This window comes from Bombina bombina, chromosome 1 (genome assembly GCF_027579735.1).
Source record: "Bombina bombina isolate aBomBom1 chromosome 1, aBomBom1.pri, whole genome shotgun sequence".
Lineage (NCBI taxonomy): Eukaryota > Metazoa > Chordata > Amphibia > Anura > Bombinatoridae > Bombina > Bombina bombina.
In genome coordinates, this window is record NC_069499.1 from 33,076,771 (window position 1) to 33,104,562 (window position 27,792).

The 27,792-nt window shown below is 39.4% G+C and overlaps 1 protein-coding gene across 1 annotated transcript in view; it reads right to left on the reverse strand.

The window, feature by feature from the left end:
- Positions 1–14,182: 14,182 nt before the first annotated feature.
- MNAT1 (MNAT1 component of CDK activating kinase) overlaps positions 14,183–27,792 on the reverse strand; it is a 229,824-nt gene continuing 216,214 nt past the window's right edge. Inside the window, exon 7 of the mRNA XM_053697295.1 lies at positions 14,183–14,326. Coding sequence (XP_053553270.1) covers positions 14,201–14,326 — 126 coding nt within the window. The 3' untranslated portion in view covers positions 14,183–14,200. The remainder of the gene's footprint in view (positions 14,327–27,792) is intronic.

Below are 27,792 nucleotides of genomic sequence, written 5' to 3' on the forward strand. Positions count from 1 at the left end.
ATGCATGGCGAACTAAGCGTTTGTGTGTATGTCTGTGAGTGTGTATGAAACAGAGGTGCGGTTAGCACTAATACAAAAACATTCTCACTGAACTGAAGGACGCTGGTTTTACTGTTCGGCCCTGACGTTTGCAGATGGAGATTTGTATACACAAATGTGAACTTGCAATCCCACATCTCTGGTTTCAGATGACTGTACCTCTGTGGTTTAGCTTGAGGGAAGACTATTACTGCTTTATAACCTTTGGTCAGGTGCATTTATCATTATACAATACAAGGAATACACATTATTTCAACTTTTGTCAGTAAAAAGATACTTCCTCTTCTTAGTAAGGTCAGGTTATTTAATTACCCTAATGCTCTGTATTACCCAGAACAATTTGTGAATTAGCAATAAATATCTAGAGTGTATTCTAACCACAAAGTGAGCAGGCAGCTAGCTATATACATGAGATCAGATGTCCGTCCTGCAATTTTGCAGGATCAGAAAGTCAAAGATCACTCTGCAGCTGGACACACAACCTGAGTGTCTGCGAGTGTGTGCTTTATTATATGCATTGGGAACTAAGCGTTTGTGTGTATGTCTGTGTGTGTGTGCGCATTAGTGTATGCATGGTGAACTAAGTGTTTGTGAGTGTGTGCTTTAGAGTATGCATGGTGAACTAAGCATTTGTGTATGTCTGTGAGTGTGTGCTTTAGTGTATGCATTGTGAACTAAGCGTTTGTGTATGTCTGTGAGTGTGTACTTTAGTGTATGCATGGTGAACTAAGCGTTTGTGTATGTCTGTGAGTGTGTGCTTTATTATATGCATGGTGAACTAAGTGTTTGTGTGTATGTCTGTGAGTGTGTGCTTTAGTGTATGCATGGTGAAGTAAGCGTTTGTGTGTGTCTGTGAGTGTGTGCTTTAGTGTATGCATGGTGAACTAAGTGTTTGTGTATGTCTGTGAGTGTGTGCTTGATTATATGCATGGTGAACTAAGTGTTTGTGCTTTATTATATGCATGGTGAACTAAGTGTTTGTGTATGTTTGTGAGTGTGCGCTTTATTATATGCATGGTGAACTAAGCGTTTGTGTATGTCTGTGAGTGTGTGCTTTATTATATGCATGGTGAACTAAGCGTTTGTGTATGTCTGTGAGTGTGTGCTTTAGTGTATGCATGGTGAACTAAGTGTTTGTGTATGTTTGTGAGTGTGCGCTTTATTATATGCATGGTGAACTAAGCGTTTGTGTATGTCTGTGAGTGTGTGCTTTAGTGTATGCATGGTGAACTAAGCGTTTGTGTATGTCTGTGAGTGTGTGCTTTAGTGTATGCATGGTGAACTAAGCGTTTGTGTATGTCTGTGAGTGTGTGCTTTACTGTATGCATGGTGAACTAAGTGTTAGTGTATGTCTGTGAGTGTGTGCTTTAGTGTATGCATGGTGAACTAAGTGTTAGTGTATGTCTGTGAGTGTGTGCTTTAGTGTATGCATGGTGAACTAAGTGTTAGTGTATGTCTGTGAGTGTGTGCTTTAGTGTATGCATGGTGAACTAAGCGTTTGTGTATGTCTGCGAGTGTGTGCTTTATTATATGCATGGTGAACTAAGCGTTTGTGTATGTCTGTGTGTGCTTTAGTGTATGCATGGTGAACTAAGCATTTGTGTGTATGTCTGTGAGTGTGTGCATTAGTGTATGCATGGTGATCTAAGTGTTTGTGAGTGTGTGCTTTAGAGTATGCATGGTGAACTAAGCGTTTGTGTATGTCTATGAGTATGTGCTTTAGTGTATGCATGGTGAACTAAGCGTTTGTGTATGTCTGTGAGTGTGTGCTTTAGTGTATGAATGGTGAACTAAGCGTTTGTGTATGTCTGCGAGTGTGTGCTTTATTATATGCATGGCGAACTAAGCGTTTGTGTGTATGTCTCTGTGTGTGTGCGCATTAGTGTATGCATGGTGAACTAAGTGTTTGTGAGTGTGTGCTTTAGAGTATGCATGGTGAACTAAGCGTTTGTGTATGTCTGTGAGTGTGTGCTTTAGTGTATGCATTGTGAACTAAGCGTTTGTGTATGTCTGTGAGTGTGTACTTTAGTGTATGCATGGTGAACTAAGCGTTTGTGTATGTCTGTGAGTGTGTGCTTTATTATATGCATGGTGAACTAAGTGTTTGTGTGTATGTCTGTGAGTGTGTGCTTTAGTGTATGCATGGTGAACTAAGTGTTTGTGTATGTCTGTGAGTGTGTGCTTTATTATATGCATGGTGAACTAAGTGTTTGTGCTTTATTATATGCATGGTGAACTAAGTGTTTGTGTATGTTTGTGAGTGTGCGCTTTATTATATGCATGGTGAACTAAGTGTTTGTGTATGTTTGTGAGTGTGTGCTTTATTATATGCATGGTGAACTAAGTGTTTGTGTATGTCTGTGAGTGTGTGCTTTAGTGTATGCATGGTGAACTAAGCGTTTGTGTACATTTGTGAGTGTGTGCTTTATTATATGCATGTGAACTAAGTGTTTGTGTATGTCTGTGAGTGTGTGCTTTAGTGTATGCATGGTGAACTAAGCGTTTGTGTATGTTTGTGAGTGTGCGCTTTAGTGTATGCATGTGAACTAAGTGTTAGTGCATGTTTGTGAGTGTGTGCTTTAGTGTATGCATGGTGAACTAAGTGTTTGTGTATGTCTGTGAGTGTGTGCTTTAGTGTATGCATCGTGAACTAAGTGATTGTGTATGTCTGTGAGTGTGTGCTTTAGTGTATGCATGGTGAACTAAGTGTTTGTGTATGTTTGTGAGTGTGTGCTTTAGTGTATGCATGGTGAACTAAGTTTTTGTGTATGTTTGTGAGTGTGTGCTTTAGTGTATGCATGGTGAACTAAGTGTTTGTGTATGTTTGTGAGTGTGTGCTTTAGTGTATGCATGGTGAACTAAGTGTTTGTGTATGTCTGTGAGTGTGTGCTTTATTATATGCATGGTGAACTAAGTGTTTGTGTATGTTTGTGAGTGTGTGCTTTAGTGTATGCATGGTGAACTAAGTGTGTATGTTTGTGAGTGTGTGCTTTAGTGTATGCATGGTGAACTAAGTGTTTGTGTATGTTTGTGAGTGTGTGCTTTAGTGTATGCATGGTGAACTAAGTGTTAGTGTATGTTTGTGAGTGTGTGCTTTAGTGTATGCATGGTGAACTAAGCGTTTGTGTATGTTTGTGAGTGTGTGCTTTAGTGTATGAATGGTGAACTAAGCTTTAGTGCATGTTTGTGAGTGTGTGCTTTAGTGTATGCATGGTGAACTAAGTGTTTGTGTATGTTTGTGAGTGTGTGCTTTAGTGTATGCATGGTGAACTAAGTGTTAGTGTATGTCTGTGAGTGTGTGCTTTAGTGTATGCATGGTGAACTAAGTGTTTGTGTATGTTTGTGAGTGTGTGCTTTAGTGTATGCATGGTGAACTAAGCGTTTGTGTATGTTTGTGAGTGTGTGCTTTAGTGTATGCATAGTGAACTAAGTGTTTGTGTATGTTTGTGAGTGTGTGCTTTAGTGTATGAATGGTGAACTAAGCTTTAGTGCATGTTTGTGAGTGTGTGCTTTAGTGTATGCATGGTGAACTAAGTGTTTGTGTATGTTTGTGAGTGTGTGCTTTAGTGTATGCATGGTGAACTAAGTGTTTGTGTATGTCTGTGAGTGTGTGCTTTAGTGTATGCATGGTGAACTAAGTGTTTGTGTATGTCTATGAGTGAGTGCTTTAGTGTATGCATGTGAACTAAGTGTTTGTGTATGTTTGTAAGTGTGTGCTTTAGTGTATGCATGGTGAACTAAGTGTTTGTGTATGTCTGTGAGTGTGTGCTTTATTATATGCATGGTGAACTAAGTGTTTGTGTGTGTCTGTGAGTGTGTGCTTTAGTGTATGCATGTGAACTAAGTGTTTGTGTATGTCTGTGAGTGTGTGCTTTATTATATGCATGGTGAACTAAGTGTTTGTGTATGTCTGTGAGTGTGTGCTTTATTATATGCATGGTGAACTAAGTGTTTGTGTATGTCTGTGAGTGTGTGCTTTATTATATGCATGGTGAACTAAGTGTTTGTGTATGTTTGTAAGTGTGTGCTTTAGTGTATGCATGGTGAACTAAGTGTTTGTGTATGTCTATGAGTGTATGCTTTATTATATGCATGGTGAACTAAGTGTTTGTGTGTGTCTGTGAGTGTGTGCTTTAGTGTATGCATGTGAACTAAGTGTTTGTGTATGTCTGTGAGTGTGTGCTTTATTATATGCATGGCGAACTAAGCGTTTGTGTGTATGTCTGTGAGTGTGTGCTTTATTATATGCATGGCGAACTAAGCGTTTGTGTGTATGTCTGTGAGTGTGTATGAAACAGAGGTGCGGTTAGCACTAATACAAAAACATTCTCACTGAACTGAAGGACGCTGGTTTTACTGTTCGGCCCTGACGTTTGCAGATGGAGATTTGTATACACAAATGTGAACTTGCAATCCCACATCTCTGGTTTCAGATGACTGTACCTCTGTGGTTTAGCTTGAGGGAAGACTATTACTGCTTTATAACCTTTGGTCAGGTGCATTTATCATTATACAATACAAGGAATACACATTATTTCAACTTTTGTCAGTAAAAAGATACTTCCTCTTCTTAGTAAGGTCAGGTTATTTAATTACCCTAATGCTCTGTATTACCCAGAACAATTTGTGAATTAGCAATAAATATCTAGAGTGTATTCTAACCACAAAGTGAGCAGGCAGCTAGCTATATACATGAGATCAGATGTCCGTCCTGCAATTTTGCAGGATCAGAAAGTCAAAGATCACTCTGCAGCTGGACACACAACCTGAGTGTAATTAGCAAAGAAAAAGGTCAAAAGGTATTTTCAAGCCTAAAGCAGATAATAGAGAAAAACCTAGGTGGTCAGAACATTGCAAAAGCATCTGATGGAGCCGTTTTGTATAGCGCAGCACACCTGCACGCCGCCAACACAACATAAATCAAATGCTGGAGAAAAGGGGAAAATGTGCACCAGTGTAAACTTAAAGGGATATAAAACTCAATGTTCTTTTGTGACTCAGAGCATACAATTATACAAATAGAAGTAAATTAGAAAGTTGTTTAGCATTGCAAGCTCTATCTGAATCACAAAAGGAAAAACATAATTTATGTAAGAACTTACCTGATAAATTCATTTCTTTCATATTGGCAAGAGTCCATGAGCTAGTGACGTATGGGATATACAATCCTACCAGGAGGGGCAAAGTTTCCCAAACCTCAAAAGGCCTATAAATACACCCCTCACCACACCCACAATTCAGTTTAACGAATAGCCAAGAAGTGGGGTGATAAGAAAGGAGCGAAAGCATCAACAAGGAATTGGAATAATTGTGCTTTATACAAAAAATCATAACCACCATAAAAAGGGTGGGCCTCATGGACTCTTGCCAATATGAAAACAATTAATTTATCAGGTAAATTCTTACATAAATTATGTTTTCTTTCATGTAATTGGCAAGAGTCCATGAGCTAGTGACGTATGGGATAGCAAATACCCAAGATGTGGAACTCCACGCAAGAGTCACTAGAGAGGGAGGGATAAAAATAAAGACAGCCAATTCTGCTGAAAAATAAATCCACAACCCAAATCAAAAGTTTTAATCTTTATAATGAAAAAAAACTGAAATTATAAGCAGAAGAATCAAACTGAAACAGCTGCCTGAAGTACTTTTCTACCAAAAACTGCTTCAGAAGAAGAGAAAACATCAAAATGGTAGAATTTAGTAAAAGTATGCAAAGAAGACCAAGTTGCTGCTTTGCAAATCTGATCAACAGAAGCTTCATTCTTAAAAGCCTAGTAAGTAGAAACTGACCTAGTAGAATGAGCCGTAATCCTCTGAGGCAGGGATTTACCCGACTCAAAATAAGCATGATGAATTAAAAGCTTTAACCAAGATGCCAAAGAAACGGCAGAAGCCTTCTGACCTTTCCTAGAACCAGAAAAGATAACAAATAGACTAGAAGTATTTCTGAAATCTTTAGTAGCTTCAACATAATATTTCAAAGCTCTAACCACATCCAAAGAATGTAAAGATCTCTCCAGAGAATACTTTGGATTAGGACACAATGAAGGGACAACAATTTATCTACTAATGTTGTTGGAATTCACAACTTTAGGTAAAAATTTAAATGAAGTCCGCAAAACCGCCTTATCCTGATGAAAAATCAGAAAGGGAAACTCACAAGAAAGAGCAGATAATTCAGAAACTCTTCTAGCAGATGAAATGGCCAAAAGGAACAATACTTTCCAAGAAAGTAATTTAATTTCCAGAGAATGCATAGGCTCAAACGGAGGAGCCTGTAAAGCCCTCAAAACCAAATTAAGACTCCAAGGAGGAGAGATTGACTTAATGACAGGCTTGATACAAACCAAAGCCTGTACAAAACAATGAATATCAGGAAGATTAGCAATTTTTCTGTGGAACAGAACAAAAAGAGCAGAGATTTGTCCTTTCAAGGAACTTGCAGACAAACCCTTATCTAAACCATCCTGAAGAAACTGTAAAATTCTAGGAATTCTAAAAGAATGCCAAGAGAATTTATGAGAAGAACACCATGAAATGTAAGTCTTCCAAACTCTGTAATAAATCTTTCTAGAAACAGATTTACGAGCCTGCAACATAGTATTAATCACTGAGTCAGAGAAACCTCTATGACTAAGAACTAATCGTTCAATCTCCATACCTTCAAATTTAATGATTTGAGATCCTGATGGAAAAATGGGCCTTGAGATAGAAGATCTGGCCTTAACTGAAGTGGCCAAGGTTGGCAACTGGACATCCGAACAAGATCCGCATACCAAAACCTGTGAGGCCATGCTGGAGCCACCAGCAGTACAAATGAACGCTCCATTATGATTTTGGAAATCACTCTTGGAAGAAGAACTAGAGGCGGAAAAATATAAGCAGGTTGAAAACTCCAAGGAAGTGTCAACGCATCCACTGCTTCCGCCTGAGGATCTCTGGACCTGGACAGATACCTGGGAAGTTTCCTGTTTAGATGAGAAGCCATCAGATCTATTTCTGGAAGCCCCCACATCTGAACAATCTGAAAAAACACATCTGGTGAAGAGACCACTCTCCTGGATGTAAAGTCTGGCGCCTTTGATAATCCGCTCCCAATTGTCTATACCTGGGATATGGACCGCAGAAATTAGACAGGAGCTGGATTCCGCCCATGCAAGTATCCGAGATACTTCTTTTATAGCTTGAGGACTGTGAGTCCCACCTTGATGATTGACATATGCCACGGTTGTGACATTGTCTGTTTGAAAACAAATAAACGGTTCTTTCTTCAGAAGAGGCCAAAACTGAAGAGCTCTGAGAATCGCACGGAGTTCCAAAATATTGATTGGTAATCTTGCCTCTTGAGACTTCCAAACCCCCTGCGCTGTCAGAGATCCCCAGACAGCTCCCCAACCTGAAAGACTCGCATCTTTTGTGATCACAGTCCAAGCTGGACAAACAAAAGAAGCCCCTTGAACTAAACGATGGTGATCTAACCACCAAGTCAGAGATAGTCGAACATTGGGATTTAAGGATATTAATTGTGATATCTTTGTATAATCCCTGCACCATTGGCTCAGCATACAAAACCTCCATGCACATAGCTACTGAAGGGAATGATTGAAACTGAAGGTTTCGACAAGCTGAAATCAATTTCAGACGTCTTTTGTCTGTTAGAGACAAAGTCATACTGAATCTATTTGGAATCCTAAAAAGGTTACCCTTGTCTGAGGAATCAAGGAACTTTTTGGTAAATTGATCCTCCAACCATGTCTTTGAAGAAACAACACTAGTTGATTCATGTGAGATTCTGCAGAATGTAAAGTATCGTCCAAATAAGGAAACACTGCAATACCCCGCTCTCTGATTACAGAGAGTAGGCCCCCGAGAACCTTTGAAAAGATCCTTGGAGCTGTTGCTAGGCCAAAAGGAAGAGCAACAAATTGGTAATGATTGTCTAGAAAAGAGAATCTCAGGAACTGAAAGTGATCTGGATGAATAGGAATATGAAGATATGCATCATGTAAGTCTATTGTGGACATATAATGCCCTTGCTTGAACAAAAGGCAGAATAGTCCTTATAGTCACCATCTTGAATGTTGTTATTCTTACATAACGATTCAAAATTTTTAGATCCAGAACTGGTCTGAAAGAATTCTCCTTCTTTGGAACAATGAAAAGATTTGAATAAAACCCCAGACTCCGTTCCTGAAAAGGAACTGGCACAATTACTCCAGATACCTCTAGGTCTGAAACACACTTCAGGAAAGCCTGAGCCTTTACTGGGTTCACTGGAATGCGTGAGAGAAAAAATTTTCTCACAGGCGGTCTTACTTTGAAACCTATTCTGTACCCTTGAGAAATAATGTTCTGAATCCAATGATTTTGGATTGAATTGATCCAAACATCCTTGTAAAATCTTAGTCTGCCCCCTAGGAACGAAAACGGTTAACAGCCCTAAATTTACCCTTAGATTTTTTATCCTGAGGCAAAAAAGCTCCCTTCCCCCCAGTGACAGTTGAAATAATAGAATCCAACTGAGAACCAAATAATTTATTACCTTGGAAAGAGAGAGATAGCAACGTTGATTTAGAAGTCATATCAGCATTCCAAGATTTAAGCCATAAAGCTCTTCTAGCTAATATAGCTAAAGACATATATCTTACATCCATTCTAATGATATCAAAAATGGCATCACAAATTCAATTATTAGCATGTTGAATTAACTTAACAATGCTATACACATTATGATCTGGTACTTGTTGTGCTAAAGTTTCCAACCAAAAGGTTGAAGCAGCAGAAACAGCAGCCAAAGAAAACATAATTTATGTAAGAATTTACCTGATAAATTCATTTCTTTCATATTAGCAAGAGTCCATGAGCTAGTGACGTATGGGATATACATTCCTACCAGGAGGGGCAAAGTTTCCCAAACCTCAAAATGCCTATAGATACACCCCTCAACACACCCAAAATTCAGTTTAACGAATAGCCAAGAAGTTGGGTGATAAGAAAGGAGCGAAAGCATCAACAAGGAATTGGAATAATTGTGCTTTATACAAAAAAATCATAACCACCACAAAAAAGGGTGGGTCTCATGGACTCTTGCTAATATGAAAGAAATGAATTTATCAGGTAAGTTCTTACATAAATTATGTTTTCTTTCATGTAATTAGCAAGAGTCCATGAGCTAGTGACGTATGGGATAGCAGATACCCAAGATGTGGAACTTCCACGCAAGAGTCACTAGAGAGGGAGGGATAAAATAAAGACAGCCAATTCCACTGAAAAAATAATCCACAACCCAAATCAAAAGTTTTAATCTTAATAATGAAAAAAAAACTGAAATTATAAGCAAAAAAATCAAACTGAAACAGCTGCCTGAAGTACTTTTCTACCAAAAACTGCTTCAGAAGAAGAGAAAACATCAAAATGATAGAATTTAGTAAAAGTATGCAAAGAAGACCAATTTGCTGCTTTGCAAATCTGATCAACAGAAGCTTCATTCCTAAAAGCCCAGGAAGTAGAAACTGACCTAGTAGAATGAGCTGTAATCCTTTGAGGCGGGGACTTACCCGACTCCACATAAGCATGATGAATCAAAGACTTTAACCAAGACGCCAAAGAAATGGCAGAAGCTTTCTGACCTTTTCTGGAACCAGAAAAGATAACAAATAGACTAGAAGTCTTTCTAAAATCTTTAGTAGCTTCAACATAATATTTCAAAGCTCTTACTACATCCAAAGAATGTAAAGATCTCTCCTTCGAATGCTTAGGATCAGGGCACAATGAAGGGACAACAATTTCCCTACTAATGTTGTTAGAATTCATAACCTTAGGTAAAAATTGAAATGAAGTCCGCAACAACGCCTTATCCTGATGAAAAATCAGAAAAGGAGATTCACAAGAAAGAGCAGATAACTCAGAAACTCTTCTATCAGAAGAGATGGCCAAAAGGAACAAAACTTTCCAAGAAAGTAATTTAATATCCAGAGAATGCATAGGTTCAAACGGAGGAGCCTGTAAAGCCCTAAGAAACCAAATTAAGACTCCAAGGAGGAGAGATTGACTTAATGACAGGCTTGATACGAACCAAAGCCTGTACAAAACAATGAATATCAGGAAGATTAGCAATATTTCTGTGAAAAAGAACAGAAAGAGCAGAGATCTGTCCTTTTAACCCTTTAAGGACACAGCTTTCAGTTTACTCAATTGTTTAATGACGGAAAAATTCCGTCATATGTCCTTAAGAGGTTAAAGAACTTGCAGATAAACCTTTATCCAAACCATCCTGAAGAAACTGTAAAATTCTAGGAATTCTAAAAGAATGCCAGGAGAACTTATGAGAAGAACACCAAGAAATTTAAGTCTTCCAGACTCGATAATAAATCTTCCTAGACACAGATTTACGAGCCTGTAACATAGTATTAATTACTGAGTCAGAGAAACCTCTATGACTAAGAATCAAGCGTTCAATTTCCATACCTTCAAATTTAATGATTTGAGATCCTGATGGAAAAATGGGCCTTGAGATAGAAGGTCTGGTCTTAACGGAAGTGTCCAAGGTTGGCAACTGGCCATCCGAATGAGATCCGCATACCAAAACCTGTGAGGCCATGCTGGAGTCACCAGCAGTACAAACGAACGTTCCATTAGAATTTTGGAAATCACTCTTGGAAGAAGAACTAGAGGCGGAAAGATATAGGCAGGATGATAATTCCAAGGAAGCGACAATGCGTCCACTGCTTCCGCCTGAGGATCCCTGGATCTGGACAGATACCTGGGAAGTTTCTTGTTTAGATGAGAGGCCATCAGATCTATTTCTGGAAGTCCCCAGATTTGAACAATCTGAAGAAATACCTCTGGGTGAAGAGACCATTCGCCCGGATGTAACGTCTGGCGACTGAGATAATCCGCTTCCCAATTGTCTACACCTGGGATGTAAACCGCAGAAATTAGACAAGAGCTGGATTCCGCCCATACAAGTATCCAAGATACTTCTTTCATAGCTTGAGGACTGTGAGTCCCACCTTGATGATTGATATATGCCACTGTTGTGACATTGTCCGTCTGAAAACAAATAAACGATTCCCTCTTCAGAAGAGGCCAGAACTGAAGAGCTCTGAAAATCGCACGGAGTTCCAAAATGTTGATTGGTAATCTCGCCTCCTGAGATTCCCAAACCCCCTGCGCTGTCAGAGATCCCCATACAGCTCCCCATTCTGAAAGACTCGCATCTGTTGAGATCACAGTCCAGGTTGGACGAACAAAAGAGGCCCCTTGAATTAACCACCTCCATGGGAGGCAAAGTTTGTAAAACTGAATTGTGGGTGTCATGAGGGGTGTATTTATAGGCATTTTGAGGTTTGGTAAACTTTTCCCCTCCTGGTAGGAATGTATATCCCATACGTCCCTAGCTCATGGACTCTTGCTAATTACATGAAAGAAATAGCAGGCCTAAGAAGATGACCTGAACATAAATAAGCCTTCCTTAGAAAAGATTCAAGTTTCCTATCTAAAGGATCTTTAAAAGAAGTACTATCTGCCGTAGGAATAGTAGTACGTTTAGCAAGAGTAGAGATGGCCCCATCAACTTTGGGGATCTTTTCCCAAAACTCCAATCTATCAGTTGGCAAAGGATACAGTTTTTTAAACCTTGAAGGAGTAAAAGAAGTATTCAGTCTATTCCATTCCCTTGAAATTACATCTGAAATAGCATCAGGAACTGGAAAAACCTCTGGAATAACTACATGAGGTTTAAAAACCGAATTTAAACGTTTACTGGTTTTAATATAAAGAGGACTAGTCTCCTCCATATCTAATGCAATCAACACCTCTTTTAATAAGGAACGAATATATTCCATTTTAAATAAATATGAGGATTTGTCAGTGTCGATATCTGAGGTAGAATCTTCTGAACCAGATAGATCCTCATCAGAGATAGATAAATCAGAATGCTGTTGGTCATTTAAAAATTCATCAAATTTATGAGAAGTTTTAAAAGACCTTTTACGTTTATTAGAAGGTGGTATGACAGACAAAGCCTTCTGAATGGAATTAGAAACAAATTCTCTCACATTAACAGGAATATCCTGAACATTAGATGTTGAAGGAACAACAACAGGTAATGGATTATTACTAATGGAAATATTGTCTGCTTTTGAAAGTTTATCATGACAACTAGCACAAACTACAGCCGGAGGAACAGTTACCACAAGTTTACAACAAATGCACTTAGCTTTGGTAGAACCGACATCAGGCAGCAGGTTTCCAGTAGTAGATTCTGATACAGGGTCAGCTTGAGACATCTTGTAATATGTAATAGAAAAAATAACATATAAAGCAAAATTATCAATTTCCCTATATGACAGTTTCAGGAATGGGAAAAAATGCAAACAAAATAAGCCTCTAGAAACCAGAAGCAAAATGAAATAAGGACTTAAATAATGTTAAGAATCTGGAGGCAAGTATGACGCACAACTGACAAAATATTTTTTGGCGCCAAGAACGTCTGCAACAAACACAAGCGTCATAGATGACGCAACTACGTGAAAACTCTCTGCGACAACTAAGACGCCGGAAATGACGAAATTGCGTCAACAAACGTAATTCTCGCGCCTAAAAAGTCTTGCACCAAGAATGACGCAATAAATGATAGAATTTTGCCTAACAGCCCGCAATTTAGAAAAGAAAGTCAATTTGAAAAATTTTCAGGTAAGAATTTTTTTTATTTTTTTTTAAATATATATATATATTTATAAATGCATTTCCAAAAAAATTAAACTGACAGTCTGTAAGAAGGAAATATACTGATTAACCTGAATCATGGCAAATATAATTACAAACATTATATTTAGAACTTTACATATAAAGTGCCAAACCATAGCTGAGAGTGTAATAAATAAAAGGAAACATACTTACCAAAAGACACTCATCTACATAAAGAAGATAGCCAAACCAGTACTGAAACGAGAATCAGTAGAGGTAATGGTATATAAGAGTAGGAGATGAATCTCTACGACCAATAACAGAGAACCTATGAAATAGATCCCCGTTAGGATGACCATTGTATTCAATAGGTAATACTCCCTTCACATCCCTCTGTCATTCACTGCACTCTGAGAGGAACCGGCTTAAGCACGCTGAGAAGCACATGTCAACGTAGAAATCTAGCGCAAACTTACTTCACCACCTCCATAGGAGGCAAAGTTTGTAAAACTGAATTGTGGGTGTGGTGGGGGTGTATTTATAGGCATTTTGAGGTTTGGGAAACTTTGCCCCTCCTGGTAGGAATGTATATCCCATACGTCACTAGCTCATGGACTCTTGCCAATTACATGAAAGAAATGTTGTGTTTCATGTCCCTTTAAACACAAAGCGTCAAAATTACACTAAACTGTCTGCTAAAATTAAGGGGGGAAAAACAACTAATTTGCTATAAGAATGTAATTTGGGAGATTTATAATAATAATTCTAAAAATAAAACGATGTAAATTGTAAAACACTAAAGTTAAAATTGATCTTTCAGCATGCAATATTAAAAACTTTCACACTTTTATTATCAGATTGTGCTTGGTCTTTTATATACACACTTTCTGAGGCACCAGTTCCAACTGAGCATGTGCAAGAGTTCAGTTTCTAGGCATACGAGTCTGTGATTGGCTGATGGCTCTCACATGATACAGGGGGGCATGGTTAAAGGGACACTGAACCCAAATATTTTCTTTTGTGATAGAGCACTCAATTTTAAGCAACTTTCTAATTTACTCCTATTATCAATTTTACTTTGTTCTCTTGCTATCTTTATTTGAAAAAGAAGGCATCTAAGCTTTTTTTTTTTGGTTCAGAACCCTGGACAGCCATTTTTTATTGGTTGATGAATGTATCCACCAATCAGCAAGGACAACCCAGGTTGTTCACCAAAAATGAGCCGGCATCTAAACTTACATTCTTGCATTTCAAATAAAGATACCAAGAGAATTAAGACAATTTGATAATAGGAGTACATTAGAAAGTTGCTTAAAATGTCATGCTCTATCTGAATCACAAAAGAAAAAATTTGGGTTCAGTGTCCCTTTAAGGAAGGAATCTTTGAAATTTGTGAGAGAGAAAAATCTTCTGATCATTTGAAAAATCACAAACACAATTAACCATATATACATATGCTTAATGCCACTTACCCAAGTCTTCCAAGTATTTCTATCTGGGGAACAAGGGGACCATAGTTTTCAATGTGGATAGGTTGGTATTCATACAACGCTTCTTCCAAATTTGCTACTGGCACAGACGCAATATGCTGATTCTGTGAAATAAAATAATAATAATTTAAACTTTTAGAATTGTAAAGTTGGATCATCAAAGCAAAAATGCTACACAAAATATGGAAAAATATATATATTTGTGATTGCATAGCGTTATTGTTTTCGGCATGTAACAGACATATATATAACATTCAGTAAAGGTGTGAAAGGAATTCTAACAAGTATTTAATTATACTCTGTGATCTGCATCTTATTTAAAGATCATCTTGGTCTAAAATTAAAGAGACAGTAACCCGAATGCTACAAATGTACTACAATGTCATTCACCCAGTGCAGACTTAGATGTGACAAAAGTCTGTACTGAATGAATTACATTGTAGAACCCTCTTTTTAAAGGATATGAAACCCAAAATGTTTCTTTCATGATTCATATAGAGCATGCAATTTTAAACAATTTTCTACTTTACTTCTATTATCAATATTACTTAGTTCTCTTAGTATCTTTTATTGAAATGCAGAGACATATGCTTAGGAGCCAGACCATTTCTGAAGCCCTATATGGCAGCAGTTTTGTGCTCCAGATGACTACCTAGGTATCTCTTCAAGACAGAACAACATGGGAACAAAGCGAATTTGATTCTAGAAGTAAATTGGAAACTTTTCTAAAATGTTAAGCTCTGTCTGAATCACAAAAGAACAGTTTTGGGTTTCATATCCCTTTAAGGCTTTTAACCTCACGTTAGCCTTTTTTGATGTGGCAATATGTAAACAATATGTAAGCTACAGCTAGATACTTATCTGTCCCTCCTTAACCGAAAGCCCTGCAGGGGGCACTCAACCATTAGTCTTAAGGACATTATAGAAACCTTTCGGATGAATTAGACAACACCAAACTGTGTCTCAAACAAACAAAAGAAAAGTATTTATTTGAAAGAAACAATTTGTTTTTGTGTTACAATTATTCAGAAATCAATTTAAATGAGAAATCTGTTAAAACAAGTGCAGTTCTAGGGTCTTTGTGCATCTCCTGTTAATTAACGTAGCACCGGCAAACATCAGGGGTGCCAGTGGCGCTGAATTTGCCAGATGGCGCCAGCTCACATTCCCTGGTGCTCAACAGAGAACAAAGAGTGAGAAGGATAAGGTCTGTAGTGACTGCACCTTTCGATATTTAGCTATTTGGTAAACGAATTGTAGAAAAACATACAGCAGAAAATAAAGAAAACTTTCACTTCTGATATTATAATTATAGTCAGCTTTATAACTGAACAAAAACAGCAATGTCTGGCTTGCAGAACTAGCAAGTACTAACTGTTTTTTCTAAGTAGTGGAAGGAGAGTGACAGAAGAAAGACAATTAACCATTGGGTAAAGTTTTTTTTTCATTACATTATTTGCAAAAGCTTCCACAGCAACGTATCTGCTGCTTTCATGTAACTTTACCCAATGTAACGTACAGGGAACACGCTCGCTTCTAACATCTCTTTGGCACCTGTGCATCTGTGTGTTGTGTACTTGATACATGAGCAGTTTCCAAAAATGCAGTTTTTAATATAGAAAAAAGAAAAATTCCATGGTGGAGCGAGTAATTATGCAGATTTCATAGACATTTACACATATATACAGTAGGTGGGGAAATACTACAATAATTCACCAGTTTACCTAATGTTAAATATAAGGAAAAATCAATTCTTTTAAATCATTTGCTACAACGTCTTACTAGTGTATAATTAGGGGAAGAATATGTGTGACCGTGTGAGAGAGTGTGTATGTGTGAGTGTGTGTCAGTGTGCTACAATTTCCGTATAGTATGGGATTAGTAGAACAATGTGAGTGTATGTGTGTGTATGTGTGAGTGTGTGTCAGTGTGCTACAATTTCATTATAGTATGGGATTAGTAGAACAATGTGTGAGTGTGTGTACAAGTGTGTGAGAGTGTGTGTCAGTGTGTTACCATTTCCTTATAATATAAGATTAGTAGAACAATGTGTGTGTGTATGTAGGTGTGTAAGTGTGCTAGAATTCCTTTATCTCGTGGGATTAGTAGAACAACGTGTGAGTGTGTGTATAAATAAGTGTGAATGTGTGAGTGTGTCAGTGTGCTACAATTTCCTTATTGTATGGGATTAGTAAAACAATGTGTGATTGTATAGGTGTGTATGTGTGAGTGTGTCAGTGTGCTACAATTGCCTTATAGTATGGGATTAGTAAAACAATGTGTGATTGTGTAGGTGTGAATGTGTGAGTGTGTGTCAGTGTGCTACAATTTCCTTATTGTATGGGATTAGTAAAACAATGTGTGATTGTATAGGTGTGTATGTGTGAGTGTGTCAGTGTGCTACAATTGCCTTATAGTATGGGATTAGTAAAACAATGTGTGATTGTGTAGGTGTGTATGTGTGAGTGTGTCAGTGTGCTACAATTGCCTTATAGTATGGGATTAGTAAAACAATGTGTGATTGTGTAGGTGTGTATGTGTGAGTGTGTGTCAGTGTGCTACAATTTTCTTATTGTATGAGATTAATAGAACAATGTGTGAGTGCTTATTTATGCATAGTTACATTTTATTGCAGTTATTTTATTACTTATTTTTTTCCTTTTTTCTGTAATTTAAAAGGGACAATCAAGTCAAAATTAAACTTTCATGATTCAGATAGGGCATGCAATTTACTTTTATCATCAAATTGTCTTTGTTCTCTTGGTATTCTTTGTTGAAAGCTAAACCTAGGTAGGCTCATATGCTAATTTCTAAGCCCTTGAAGGCCACCTCTTGCCTTTTGACAGTTTTTCACAGTTAGACGATACTAGTTCATTTGCGCCATATAGGTAACATTGTGCTCACTTCTGTGGATTTATTTATGAGCGGGCACTGATTGGCTAAAATGCAAGTCTATCAAAAGCACTGAGATAAGGGGGCAGTCTGCAGAGGCTTAAATACAAGGGAATCACAGAGGTAAAAAGAGTTCATATAACTGTGTTGGTTATGCAAAACAGGGAAATGGGTAATAAAGGGATTATCTATCTTTGTAAATAATAATAATTTTGGTGGACACTGTCCCTTTAACTCTTATTTTGCAGAAGTCTATTTTTACTCCAGTAAGCAGTACAGATAAGTTCCCAAGCCAATTAGTGGGGGAGTTTGGCTACTAAAAAACAAAACAACATTCAATTTAAAGAAGAAAAAAAAAATCACACTTAACTAGTATTATTATTATTATCGGTTATTTGTAGAGTGCCAACAGATTCTGCAGCGCTATAAACATAGGCGGTATACAAGGTAGCAATTATAGGGATCAAATGGGTAGAGGGCCCTGCCTAGAGTCACACTGTTGTAGTCAGCTCTTGTGAAGGTGATCTGCAAGCAGCTGGACTCTTAGGCTTACATGCTAAGGGGTTCATGGTGGATAGCAAAGGTGGAGAGGAACAGTTATTAGGAAAAGTTAGTGTAGGTTGTATGCATCCCTGAACAGAAGAGCATTTAGGGAGCGCTTGAAACTTTCAAAACTAGGGGAGAGTCTTGTGGAGCGAGGCAGAGAGATGGGAGCCAGTCTGGAGAAGTCCTGTAAAAGGGGAATGTGAGGAGGTAACGAGAGGAGGAGAGGAGGAGGTCGTGAGCAGAGCGAAGAGGACAGGAGGGAGAGTATATGGCGACAAGGTCTGAGATGTAGGGGGAGCAATGCGTTGAGTATTTTGCATGACAGAGTGAGAATTTTGTGTTTAATCCTGGAGGCAAGAGGAAGTCAGTGAAGGGATTGGCAGAGAGGTGCAGCAGATGAAGTGCGACGTGTAAGGAAGATGAGCCTGGCAGAGGCATTCATTATGGATTGTGGCGGCAGCTACGGAGACCAGAGAGGACGACTCTCAGATGGAAATTACAGCACACAGCTTTGTTTTTTTGTTTTTTTTTTCAAATATTTTATTGAGGTTTAAATACAAACATACACTCAAAAAATATACGATGAGCAAACAAAGAAAAAATACAACATATGTATGCAGTACAGTTAGGAGACTATGCGTACATTATATTAAAGTAACAGTAATCTTTGGATACGTAGTATTGCTCGATACAGGTTAGAAGAGAAAATGCGGTGCTCATCATTAATGGTGGATATTATTCTACTTATAAACCCTCTAAAATGAATTAAGGAGGCCACATTTGGACCTCAGATGTTGGAGTGACAATACTTATTTATAGAAGGTATCTGGAGATGAATAGGCCGCTCATGGACCACATCTTGTAAACCTCGTTTTTAATTTTTATAGTACTGTAATGCAATAGGCCACTATTGGACCTGTTTAGGGTGATAATTAGCATACCAAGTGATAACCACAGCAAAGGTATTATTCCCAGATGGAAATAGCATGTTGAAGCAAACAATCAGAGACTCTACTGAAAAGTTATGGTAATCAGACCTGCTGAAGAATATGTAGTGATTAGAGCCATCTCTGTGGTAATATGTAAAGAAGAGTGTTAGGGTGGTATTGATTGCGTGGCATGGGCAAGATAAGCCACATAGTTAATCCCCCTGGATTAGGAGGCATATTATATACAGTGGGGGGGGGAGGTGGTGGGTTGAATACTATTAGTAAACATATATAGCGCAGGAGACTGTTGAATTGTAGGGTATCAACTGTAGATAAATAGGGCAGTCCTCAAGGGTTTATGCCATATGTTGGCAACTAGAAAAACATTTTGCCAGCATAACATATTGTAGAGTAGTATGACTGGATACCTAAGGTAATTAGTAAATAGGCAAGCTGTAGGCTTAAACAGAAATGGGCTGTGCAAGTTGGGCTGGGACCTTCAGAATACAAAACCTACTTATCTAAGAAAAAACTGTTTCTAAAATGTTAGGGGACCTTGTAACTTGGTTTGGTGTGTGAACAGGTGACTCACGCTATATACTTTAAATGATAACCCTGCTAGGGGGGCATCTTGATAGTAAGGGAACAAAACCATTAAACATAAACAGCGGCGGCTCCCCAGATATATTCTAGTAGGTGTTAGTGAGAGTATAGGAAAAAATGAGCGTGTAATTCAAGCGGTATCCCAACTGTCCCAGCAATCATCTATAAAAGGAGGCAGGCTGCCTAAAGAAACGCTCTGTGCAAATTTTAACAGAAACACAATCAAGAAAAATAGAAGAGTGCAAACATACTTGTTTTGTGACTAAGCCACATCATCTAGACAACGCAATGAAAAATTGAAAAGTGCGGTTTACAGTCATACAAAAGCACACAGCTTTGTCTGAACTCCATACAGACAGTTAAGGCTTTGTACTGAATGTCGCTTGCTGCTACTGCCGTTTGACTATCTGATAGGTACAATAAGTATTAGTATGAAGTATAAAACTGATAATGTTGTATTAGATTTACTTGAGTCTACTCAACAATTTGTATTGTTTAAGAAGCTAGATAATCCTTTTATTACCCATTCGCCAGTTTTGCATAACCAACACAGTTATATTAATACACTTTTTACCTCTGTGATTACCTTGTATCTAAGCCTCTGCAGACTGCCCCCTTATTTCAGTGCTTTTGACAGACTTGCATTTTAGCCAATCAGTGCTGGCTCATAAATAACTTCACGGGAGTAAGCACAATGATATCTATATGACACACATGAACTAGCTGTGAAAAACTGGCAAAATGCACTGAGATAAGAGGCGGCCTTCAAGGGTTTAGAAAATAGCACATGAGCCTACCTAGGATTAGCTTTCAACAAAGAATACCAAAAGTACAAAGCAAATTTGATTCTAAAAGTAAATTGGAAAGTTGTATAAAATGTCATGCCCTATCTGATACATGAAAGTTTAATTTTGACTAGACTGTCCCTTTAAACAATCCAAACTTCTTATTTATTAGTCCAAAAATATAAACATGTAAAATCCCTCTCTTCCATTTGAATGATAAAAAATCTTTAGACAGCAATTTTACTTTAAAGGAACAGTCAACACCTGAATTTTTCTTGTTTTAAAAAATAGATAGTCCCTTTATTACCCATTCCCCAGTTTTGCATAACCAACACACTTATATAAATACACTTTTTACCTCTGTGATTATCTTGTATCTAACCCTCTGCAGACAGCCCCCTTATTTCATTTCTTTTGAGAGACTTGCATTTTAGCCAATCAGTGCTTACTCCTAGGTAACTTCACTTGTGTGAGCTCAATGTTATCTATATGACACACATGAACTAATGCCCCCTAGTGGTGAAAAACTGTCAAAATGCATTCACATAAGAGGCGGCCTTCAAGTTCTAAGAAATTTGCATATGAGCCTCCTAGGTTTAGCTTTCAACTAAGAATACCAAGAGAACAAAGCAAAATTAGTGATAAAAGTAAAATGGAAAGCTGGTTAAAATTGCATGCCCTATTTAAATCATGAAAGTTTATTTTGGACTTGACTGTCCCTTTAAGTTCCTATCTGATTCTTTTAGTGTCGCACTGCTAGATGCTGCCCATTTGCTGCTGACATCAGATAACACAAATAATTATTTTTTGCATATATAAGTATGGTCCTGACGGGCTGTATAAAGACATCACATGACATCTAATCATTTGTTAGTCAAAACCAGAGACTTTCAGAACATTTAACCTAGGAAAATCCAGCCAAGCAGCTTCCTAGACAACCACATATCGGCTTTCATTTGTCCATGAAAGCTGTGAGGCTCAGCAGTGAAAGGAGAAGCATTGATTTTCTTACAGAAGGGTTATTAAAGCCAGGAGCGTCAGCCAATAACCTTGTGCACATCTCAGAATGTAACGAACCTTATCCAGGTGATGCACAGTCTGTACGTGACTACAATCAGATTTAACCCCTTAGTTCTCAGATTCCGGTTTAGAGCCAAATCAGTGAATACGGCCTCTAAAAAACAGTCATGCAATACGTTTCTGTGTTTCTAAATTCAGATTAGCCACTTAGTCAATGAGATGCCTTTGTTAATGGAACAGGAAACCCAATTTTCTTCTTTCAAGATTTATTTATAAAATATTTTACCACAAGGATACATTGAGATTTCTCTCGTTTTCAAGTATGTTCTAGAGCATAGAATTTTCACCAACTTTCCAATTTTCTTTTGTTATCTAACTTGCTTTGTTCTCTTGGTATACTTTGTTGAACAAAATACCTAAGTAGGCTCAGGAGCTGGAAGTTAGGTTGTTGATTGGTGGCTGCACATATAAGCCTTCTGTCATTGGTTTACAGATGTGTTCAGTTAGCTCAATAAAGAATACCAAGAAAATGAAGCAAAATTGATTAAGTAAATTGGAAAGTTGTTTAAAATTGTATGCTGTATCTGAATCTTGAAAGAACAATTTTAGGTTTCATATCCCTTTAAGCAACCATGTGCAGTTCCTGCCCCAACCTTAGGACCAATGAATGCTGCATCATTAATTGGGACATTGAAGTTGTTAAAGTTATGGACACTACATATCAACAATTAATCACTGTGCAACAAAAAGACAGCAAACGACTTCAAGTCCAACTCTTGGTGTGGTCATGTTTCAGAATCAAGAATCTGCCAAAACTGTGAGTGTATTCGTAAAGAGGCTAAAATATATTTTATAGCTGGAAGACAGAAAAAGTTGCACATATGTATCTGATTATTCTGTAGGCTATGGATGATTTCTGTTCCAACCACCCACTGTAGAACCTCTGGAGAAAGTATGGCAGAGACTTACTGGGTTTGTCCATCTTCTTTAATAAGATAAAGAATAACAGTAAAAACTCACATTGTGATGTGGAAAATTCTATTAATAGTGCAGGGTTCCAGGACTTCACATTGCTAACCTAGAATATGTTGGACATTCTTTTGAAGTCTCTGTAGGTGTAGAATAATAAATGTTTGGTCAAAGGATTCTAACAGTTCCTCAGAAAATTCGACATCCAAGAAGTCTACAAGGAGACCAGGGATAAAAGTGAAAGGATTACTTCTGGGATGTAAGGTCTTCACAGCAGTTTTCTATTGCTTGGAGGATCTGAACCTGTTGAGAGGTAGCAACACCCAGTTGTATAGAGGTGGAAGGAGGAATCCTAGGATTATCTTGCATAGTAAAAACCAACTTGGACCAGAATAAAGGCACTCTCCTTTGTTGAAGAGTAGGCTAAAGAGCAGAAATGTACTACTGGGAGCTAGTGGAGCACATCTGGTGAGCCAACGACAAGAGGCATATATGTGCAATCCTCAGTCACCAGCAAGCTCCCAGTAGTGCATTGTTCCTCCTGATCTAGTTTTAAGGCTATCAAGAGAATGAAGAACATTTGATAACGATAGTAAATTAAAAAGTTATTAAAAATTGCATGCTCTATCTTAATCATCATAGTTTAATATGACTTTTCTGCCCCTTTAAAGACAGCAAGCACTGCTTAACCTTTAGAGACAGCACTAGGAGAATAAATGAATGGAAACTGCTAGGAAACATATCAGTGAGCAGTAGTCAGAGTTGTGAGCTGCGCAATGTGAGCAAATCTTTACCTGACTGTCAGGGGAAGGCTTAGAATTGCATAAAGTACATGGTAAGTTCTTGCTATAGATTTCTTTGGCTTGTTGTGACCCAGGATGTGATGTATCAAAAACTGAAGTGTCATCCTTTCCATACTTTGGATCAGGAAGCAAGATATTAACCATCTAATTAAGGAGGTAGTGTAAAACTTTCTCCATACATAATCATTTTTGCCTGTACTGTAAGAATATTAAAGGCAATATGAGTAAATATGGATTTAGCTATACTGTAAATATGACTTCAGAAGAAAATGTGCGTAAGGAAATACGAATACTAAGCAAGAAGCACTTGCCTGTCTGATCTCTTCTGTATTGCTTGAGGACAGCTTTAATGTGGTACCTGCTACTTTAAAAGTAGAAATGTACACAGGACAAGAGAGCATCAGTGTGAAGAAAAAAAGGAGATGTAACTAAAAACATAAAGTATGCTTACCTGATCATTTTATTTCCACCGTGGGGAGGAGAGTCCACGGCTTCATTAATTACTTTTGGGAAATAAGAACCTGGCCACCAAGAGGAGACAAAGACACCCCAGCCAAAGGCTTAAATACCCCCCCCCCCCATCCCCCAGTCATTCTGCCAAGAGAACAAGGAACAGTAAACGAAATATCAGGGTATAAAATGGTGCCAAAAGATAAATTAAATTTAGGTCCGCCCACCGGAGTTACGGCGGGAGCCATGAACTCTCCTCCCCTCGATGGAAATGAAATTATCAGTTAAGCATAATTTATGTTTTCTATCTAAAGGGGAGGAGAGTCCACGGCTTCATTCATTACTTTTGGGAAACATATACCCAAGCTTTAGAGGACACTGAATGAAACTGGGAGGGTAAAAAGTCGGACCCTAATCTGAGGGCACCACAGCCTGTAAAACCTTTCTCCCAAAAACAGCTTCCTGCAGAAGCAAAAACGTAAAATTTGTAAAACTTTGTAAAAGTGTGTAAGGAGGACCAGGTAGCCGCCTTACAAATCTGCTCCATAGAGACCTCATTCTTGAAGACGAAGCCACAGCTCTAGTTGAATAAGCCGTGATCCTCTGAGGAGGCTTATGTCCCGCTGTCTCATAGGCCAAGCAAATCAAGCTCCTTAACCAAAAGTACAAAGAAGTAGAAGAGGCCCTCTGCCCCTTGTTCTTCCCGGAATACACCACAAAAAGAGATGTAGACTGCCTTAAATCCTTCGTAGCCTGAAGATAGAACTTTAAGGCACAAACCACATCCAGATTATTTAGTAACCTCTCCTTAGAAGAAGAAGGGTTAGGACACAAAAAAGGAACAATTATTTCCTGATTGATGTTATGGTTAGACACCACCTTGGGAAGAAACCCCAAACCGGTGCGAAGAACAGCCTTATCCGCATGAAAGACCAGATAAGGAGGCTCAAAATGCAAGACAGCCAGTTCAGATACTCTGCGTGCCGATGCAATGGCCAACAGAAAGAGAACCTTCCAGGACAGAATCTTAAAGGGACACTGAACCCAAATTTTTTCTTTCGTGATTCCGATAGAGCATGCAATTTTAAGCAACTTTCCAATTTACTCCTATTATCAATTTTTCTTCTTTCTCTTGCTATCTTTATTTGAAAAAGAAGGCATCTAAGCTTTTTTCTTGGTTCAGACCTCTGGACAGCACTTTTTTATTGGTGGATGAATTTATCCACCAATAAGCAAGGACAACCCAAGTTGTTCGCCAAAATGGGCCGGCATCTAAACTTACATTCTTGCATTTCAAATAAAGATACCAAGAGAATAAAGACACATTGATAAAAGGAGTAAATTAGAAAGTTGCTAAAAATGTCATGCTCTATCTGAATTACGAAAGAAAAAAATTGGGTTCAGTGTCCCTTTAATGTCAACAGAATGCATAGGCTCAAACAGAACCCTCTGTAATACCTTAAGGACCAAGTTTAAGCTCCATGGGGGAGCAGACTACCTAAAGACAGGTCTGATTCTAGACAGAGCCTGAACAAAAGATTGAATGTCAGGAAGCTCAGCGAGTCTTCTGTGCAACAAGACTGATAAAATCGAAATCTTTAAGGAACTGGAGAAAAGACGGAATCCTGGATACCTTCACCTCGTGCCAAGGGTATCTGTGTTTCTCACACCAGGACAAGTAAGTCCTACACATCTTATGGTAGATGCGACGAGTGACTGGCTTTCTTGCTTGAACTAGAGAGTCAATCACACTTTCAGAAAAACCTCTCTTGGCTAAGACTAAGTGTTCAATCTCCACGCAGTGAGCCTCAGAGAAACGAGATTTTGATGTTGAAAAGGGCCCCTGTTCCAGCAGATCCCTGCGACAGGGTAACCTCTATGGCGGAGAGGATGACATCCCCACCAGATCCGACAAACCACGTCCTCCGCGGCCTTGAAGGAGCAATCAGGATGGCCAAAGCTCGCTCCTGCTTGATGCGTGCCACTACTCGAGGTAGAAGTGGTAACGGTGAAAAAATGTAAGCTAGGCTGAATCCCCAAGGCACCACTAAGGTATCTATCAGCACTGCCTGGGGATTCCTCGACCTCGACCTGTATCGGGGTAGCTTGCAATTGAGTCTGGATGCCATGAGATCTATCTCCGGCGTTCCCCATCTGAGACAAATCTCCGCAAACACTTCAAGGTGAAGAGACCATTCCCCCGGATGGAAGGATTGCCTGCCGAGAAAGTCCGCTTCCCAGTTGTCCACACCTGGAATGTGGATCGCTGAGAGCGAACAGCTGTGGGACTCCGCCCACTCCAAAATCTGAGACACCCCCCTCATTGCTAGGGAGCTCCTCGTTCCCCCCTGGTGGTTGATGTAAGTCACCAAGGTAATGTTCTCGGTCTGGAATCTGATGAAGCTGAACGACCCCAGAGGAGGCCACGCCTTCAGAGCATTGTAGATTGCTCGAAGTTCCAGAATATTTATCGGAAGTAGAGACTCCTCCCGGGTCCATTTTCCTTGTGTCAATCTGGCACCCCAAACAGCTCCCCATCCTGCCAGACTTGCGTCCGTGGTCACAATCTCCCAGGACAGTCTCAGGAAGGATGTCACCAGGGACAGATGCTCCGGACGGATCCACCAAGATAGGGAGTCCCTGGTCCGAGCATCCAAGGATATCCTCGGTGATAGATCTGAATGATCACAGTTCCACTGTCTCAACATGCACAATTGAAGAGGTCTGAGAAAGGGATGACGTCTATGCTGGAAACCATGAGCCCGATCATCTCCATAGACTGAGCCACCGAAGGGCTTGAGTAAGACTGAAGGGCAAGACAAGTGGCAGCTAAACTGGTCAACGCGGATTGCTTGTGGAGCTATTAATATGAGTCTTCCTGCGTTGCTGATCTGTGAGAAATATTTTCATGGACATAAAGTCTATTATCATGCCCAGGAACTCCACCCTGTTGCTGGGAACCAGGGAATTCTTTCCTAAGTTGATCTTCCAACCGTGAGATTGGAGCAATAAAAGAAGAGCCCTCAAATGATTCTCTGCGAAGCTGAACGACAGCACCTGGCCGAGGATGTCATCCAATTAGGGCGCCACAGCAATGCCCCTGGATCTGGCCACTGCAAGAAGCACCCCGAGAACCTTCATGAAGACTCTTGGGGCCGTCGCCAGGCCGAAGGGAAGGGCCACAAACTGGAAGTGTTGGTCCAGAAACGGAAATCTTAGGAACTTGAAGTGGTCCCTGTGAATTGAAACATGAAGGTAAGCATCCTTCAAGTCTATTGTCGTCATGAACTGTCCCTCTTGATTTAGGGGCAGAATAGATCTGATCTTGTCCATTTTGAATGAAGGAACAGCCAGAAACTTGTTTAAACACTTTAGGTCCAGAATCAGACGGAACGTACCCTCCTTCTTTGGAACCACAGAGAGATTTGAATAGTACCATAGCCCCTTTTCTGCTCGGGGTACTGGTACGATAACACCTAGAGAGGAAAACTCCCTTACACAATCTAGAAAGGCCTCTCTCTTTTCCGGTCTTGAAGACAGGTTTGACAGGAGGAATCTGCGCCTGGGTGGATGGGACCTGAACCCTATCCTGTAACCCTGGGTGACAACCTCCAGAACCCAAGGGTCCTGAACGTCCTGCAACCAGGCTTCGGAGAAGAAAGACAATCTGCCCCCTACTTGGTCTGGAGACCAGTCGAGGGCCGCCCCTTCATGCCGATTTAGTCTCGGCGGGCTTCTTGTTCTGTTTGGACTTGTTCCAAGACTGAGCAGGCTTCCCAGTTCCCTTGGACTGATCCGCTTTTGCGGCGGGCTGCATGCGCTGGGCCTTGTCCGATGAAAAGTAGATCCCTTAGGCTTCTCCTTCTCTTGAAAAGGCAGGGACAGCAGCCTTGACAGGTCATGTCCGCAGACCAAGACTTTAGCCACAGAGCCCTGCGAGCTAAAACAGAAAATCCTGAAACCTTGCGTTCAGGCGAATAATTTGCATATTGACATTGCAAATTAAAGAATTGGCGACCTTCAAAGCCTTAATCTACTCCTGTATCTCGTTGATGGAAGTCTCCCTCTCGACCATATCACACAGGGATTCACACCAATATGTCGCAGCTCCGGAAACTGCGGCTACAGCCACTGCCGGTTGAAAAACAAACCCCATGTGTTGAAACATTTTCCTTAACATGTTTTCCAACGTTTTATCTATGGGCTCTTTAAACGATCAACTATCCTCGAGACGAATAGTCGTCCACTTTGCGAGCGTAGAGATGGCACCATCCACCTTAGGGACAGTCCCCCACAGCTCGAGCTGAGAATCCGGAACGGGGAACAGTTTCTTAATGGAAGAAGAAGGGGAAAAGGAAGAACCTAATCGCTCCCATTCATTCTTAATAATATTAGCCATCTAAACAGGAACTAGGAAGGTCTGAGGCACCACCCTGTCCTCGTATACCTTATCAAGCTTAGGAATCGAAGGTTGCTCCGGAAGCTTCGGTTCCGGAACTTTCAGAGTAGCAAGCACTTGCTTCAGCAAAAAGCGCAAATTCTCCATCCTAAACCTAAAGTCAGGCTCCTCCGC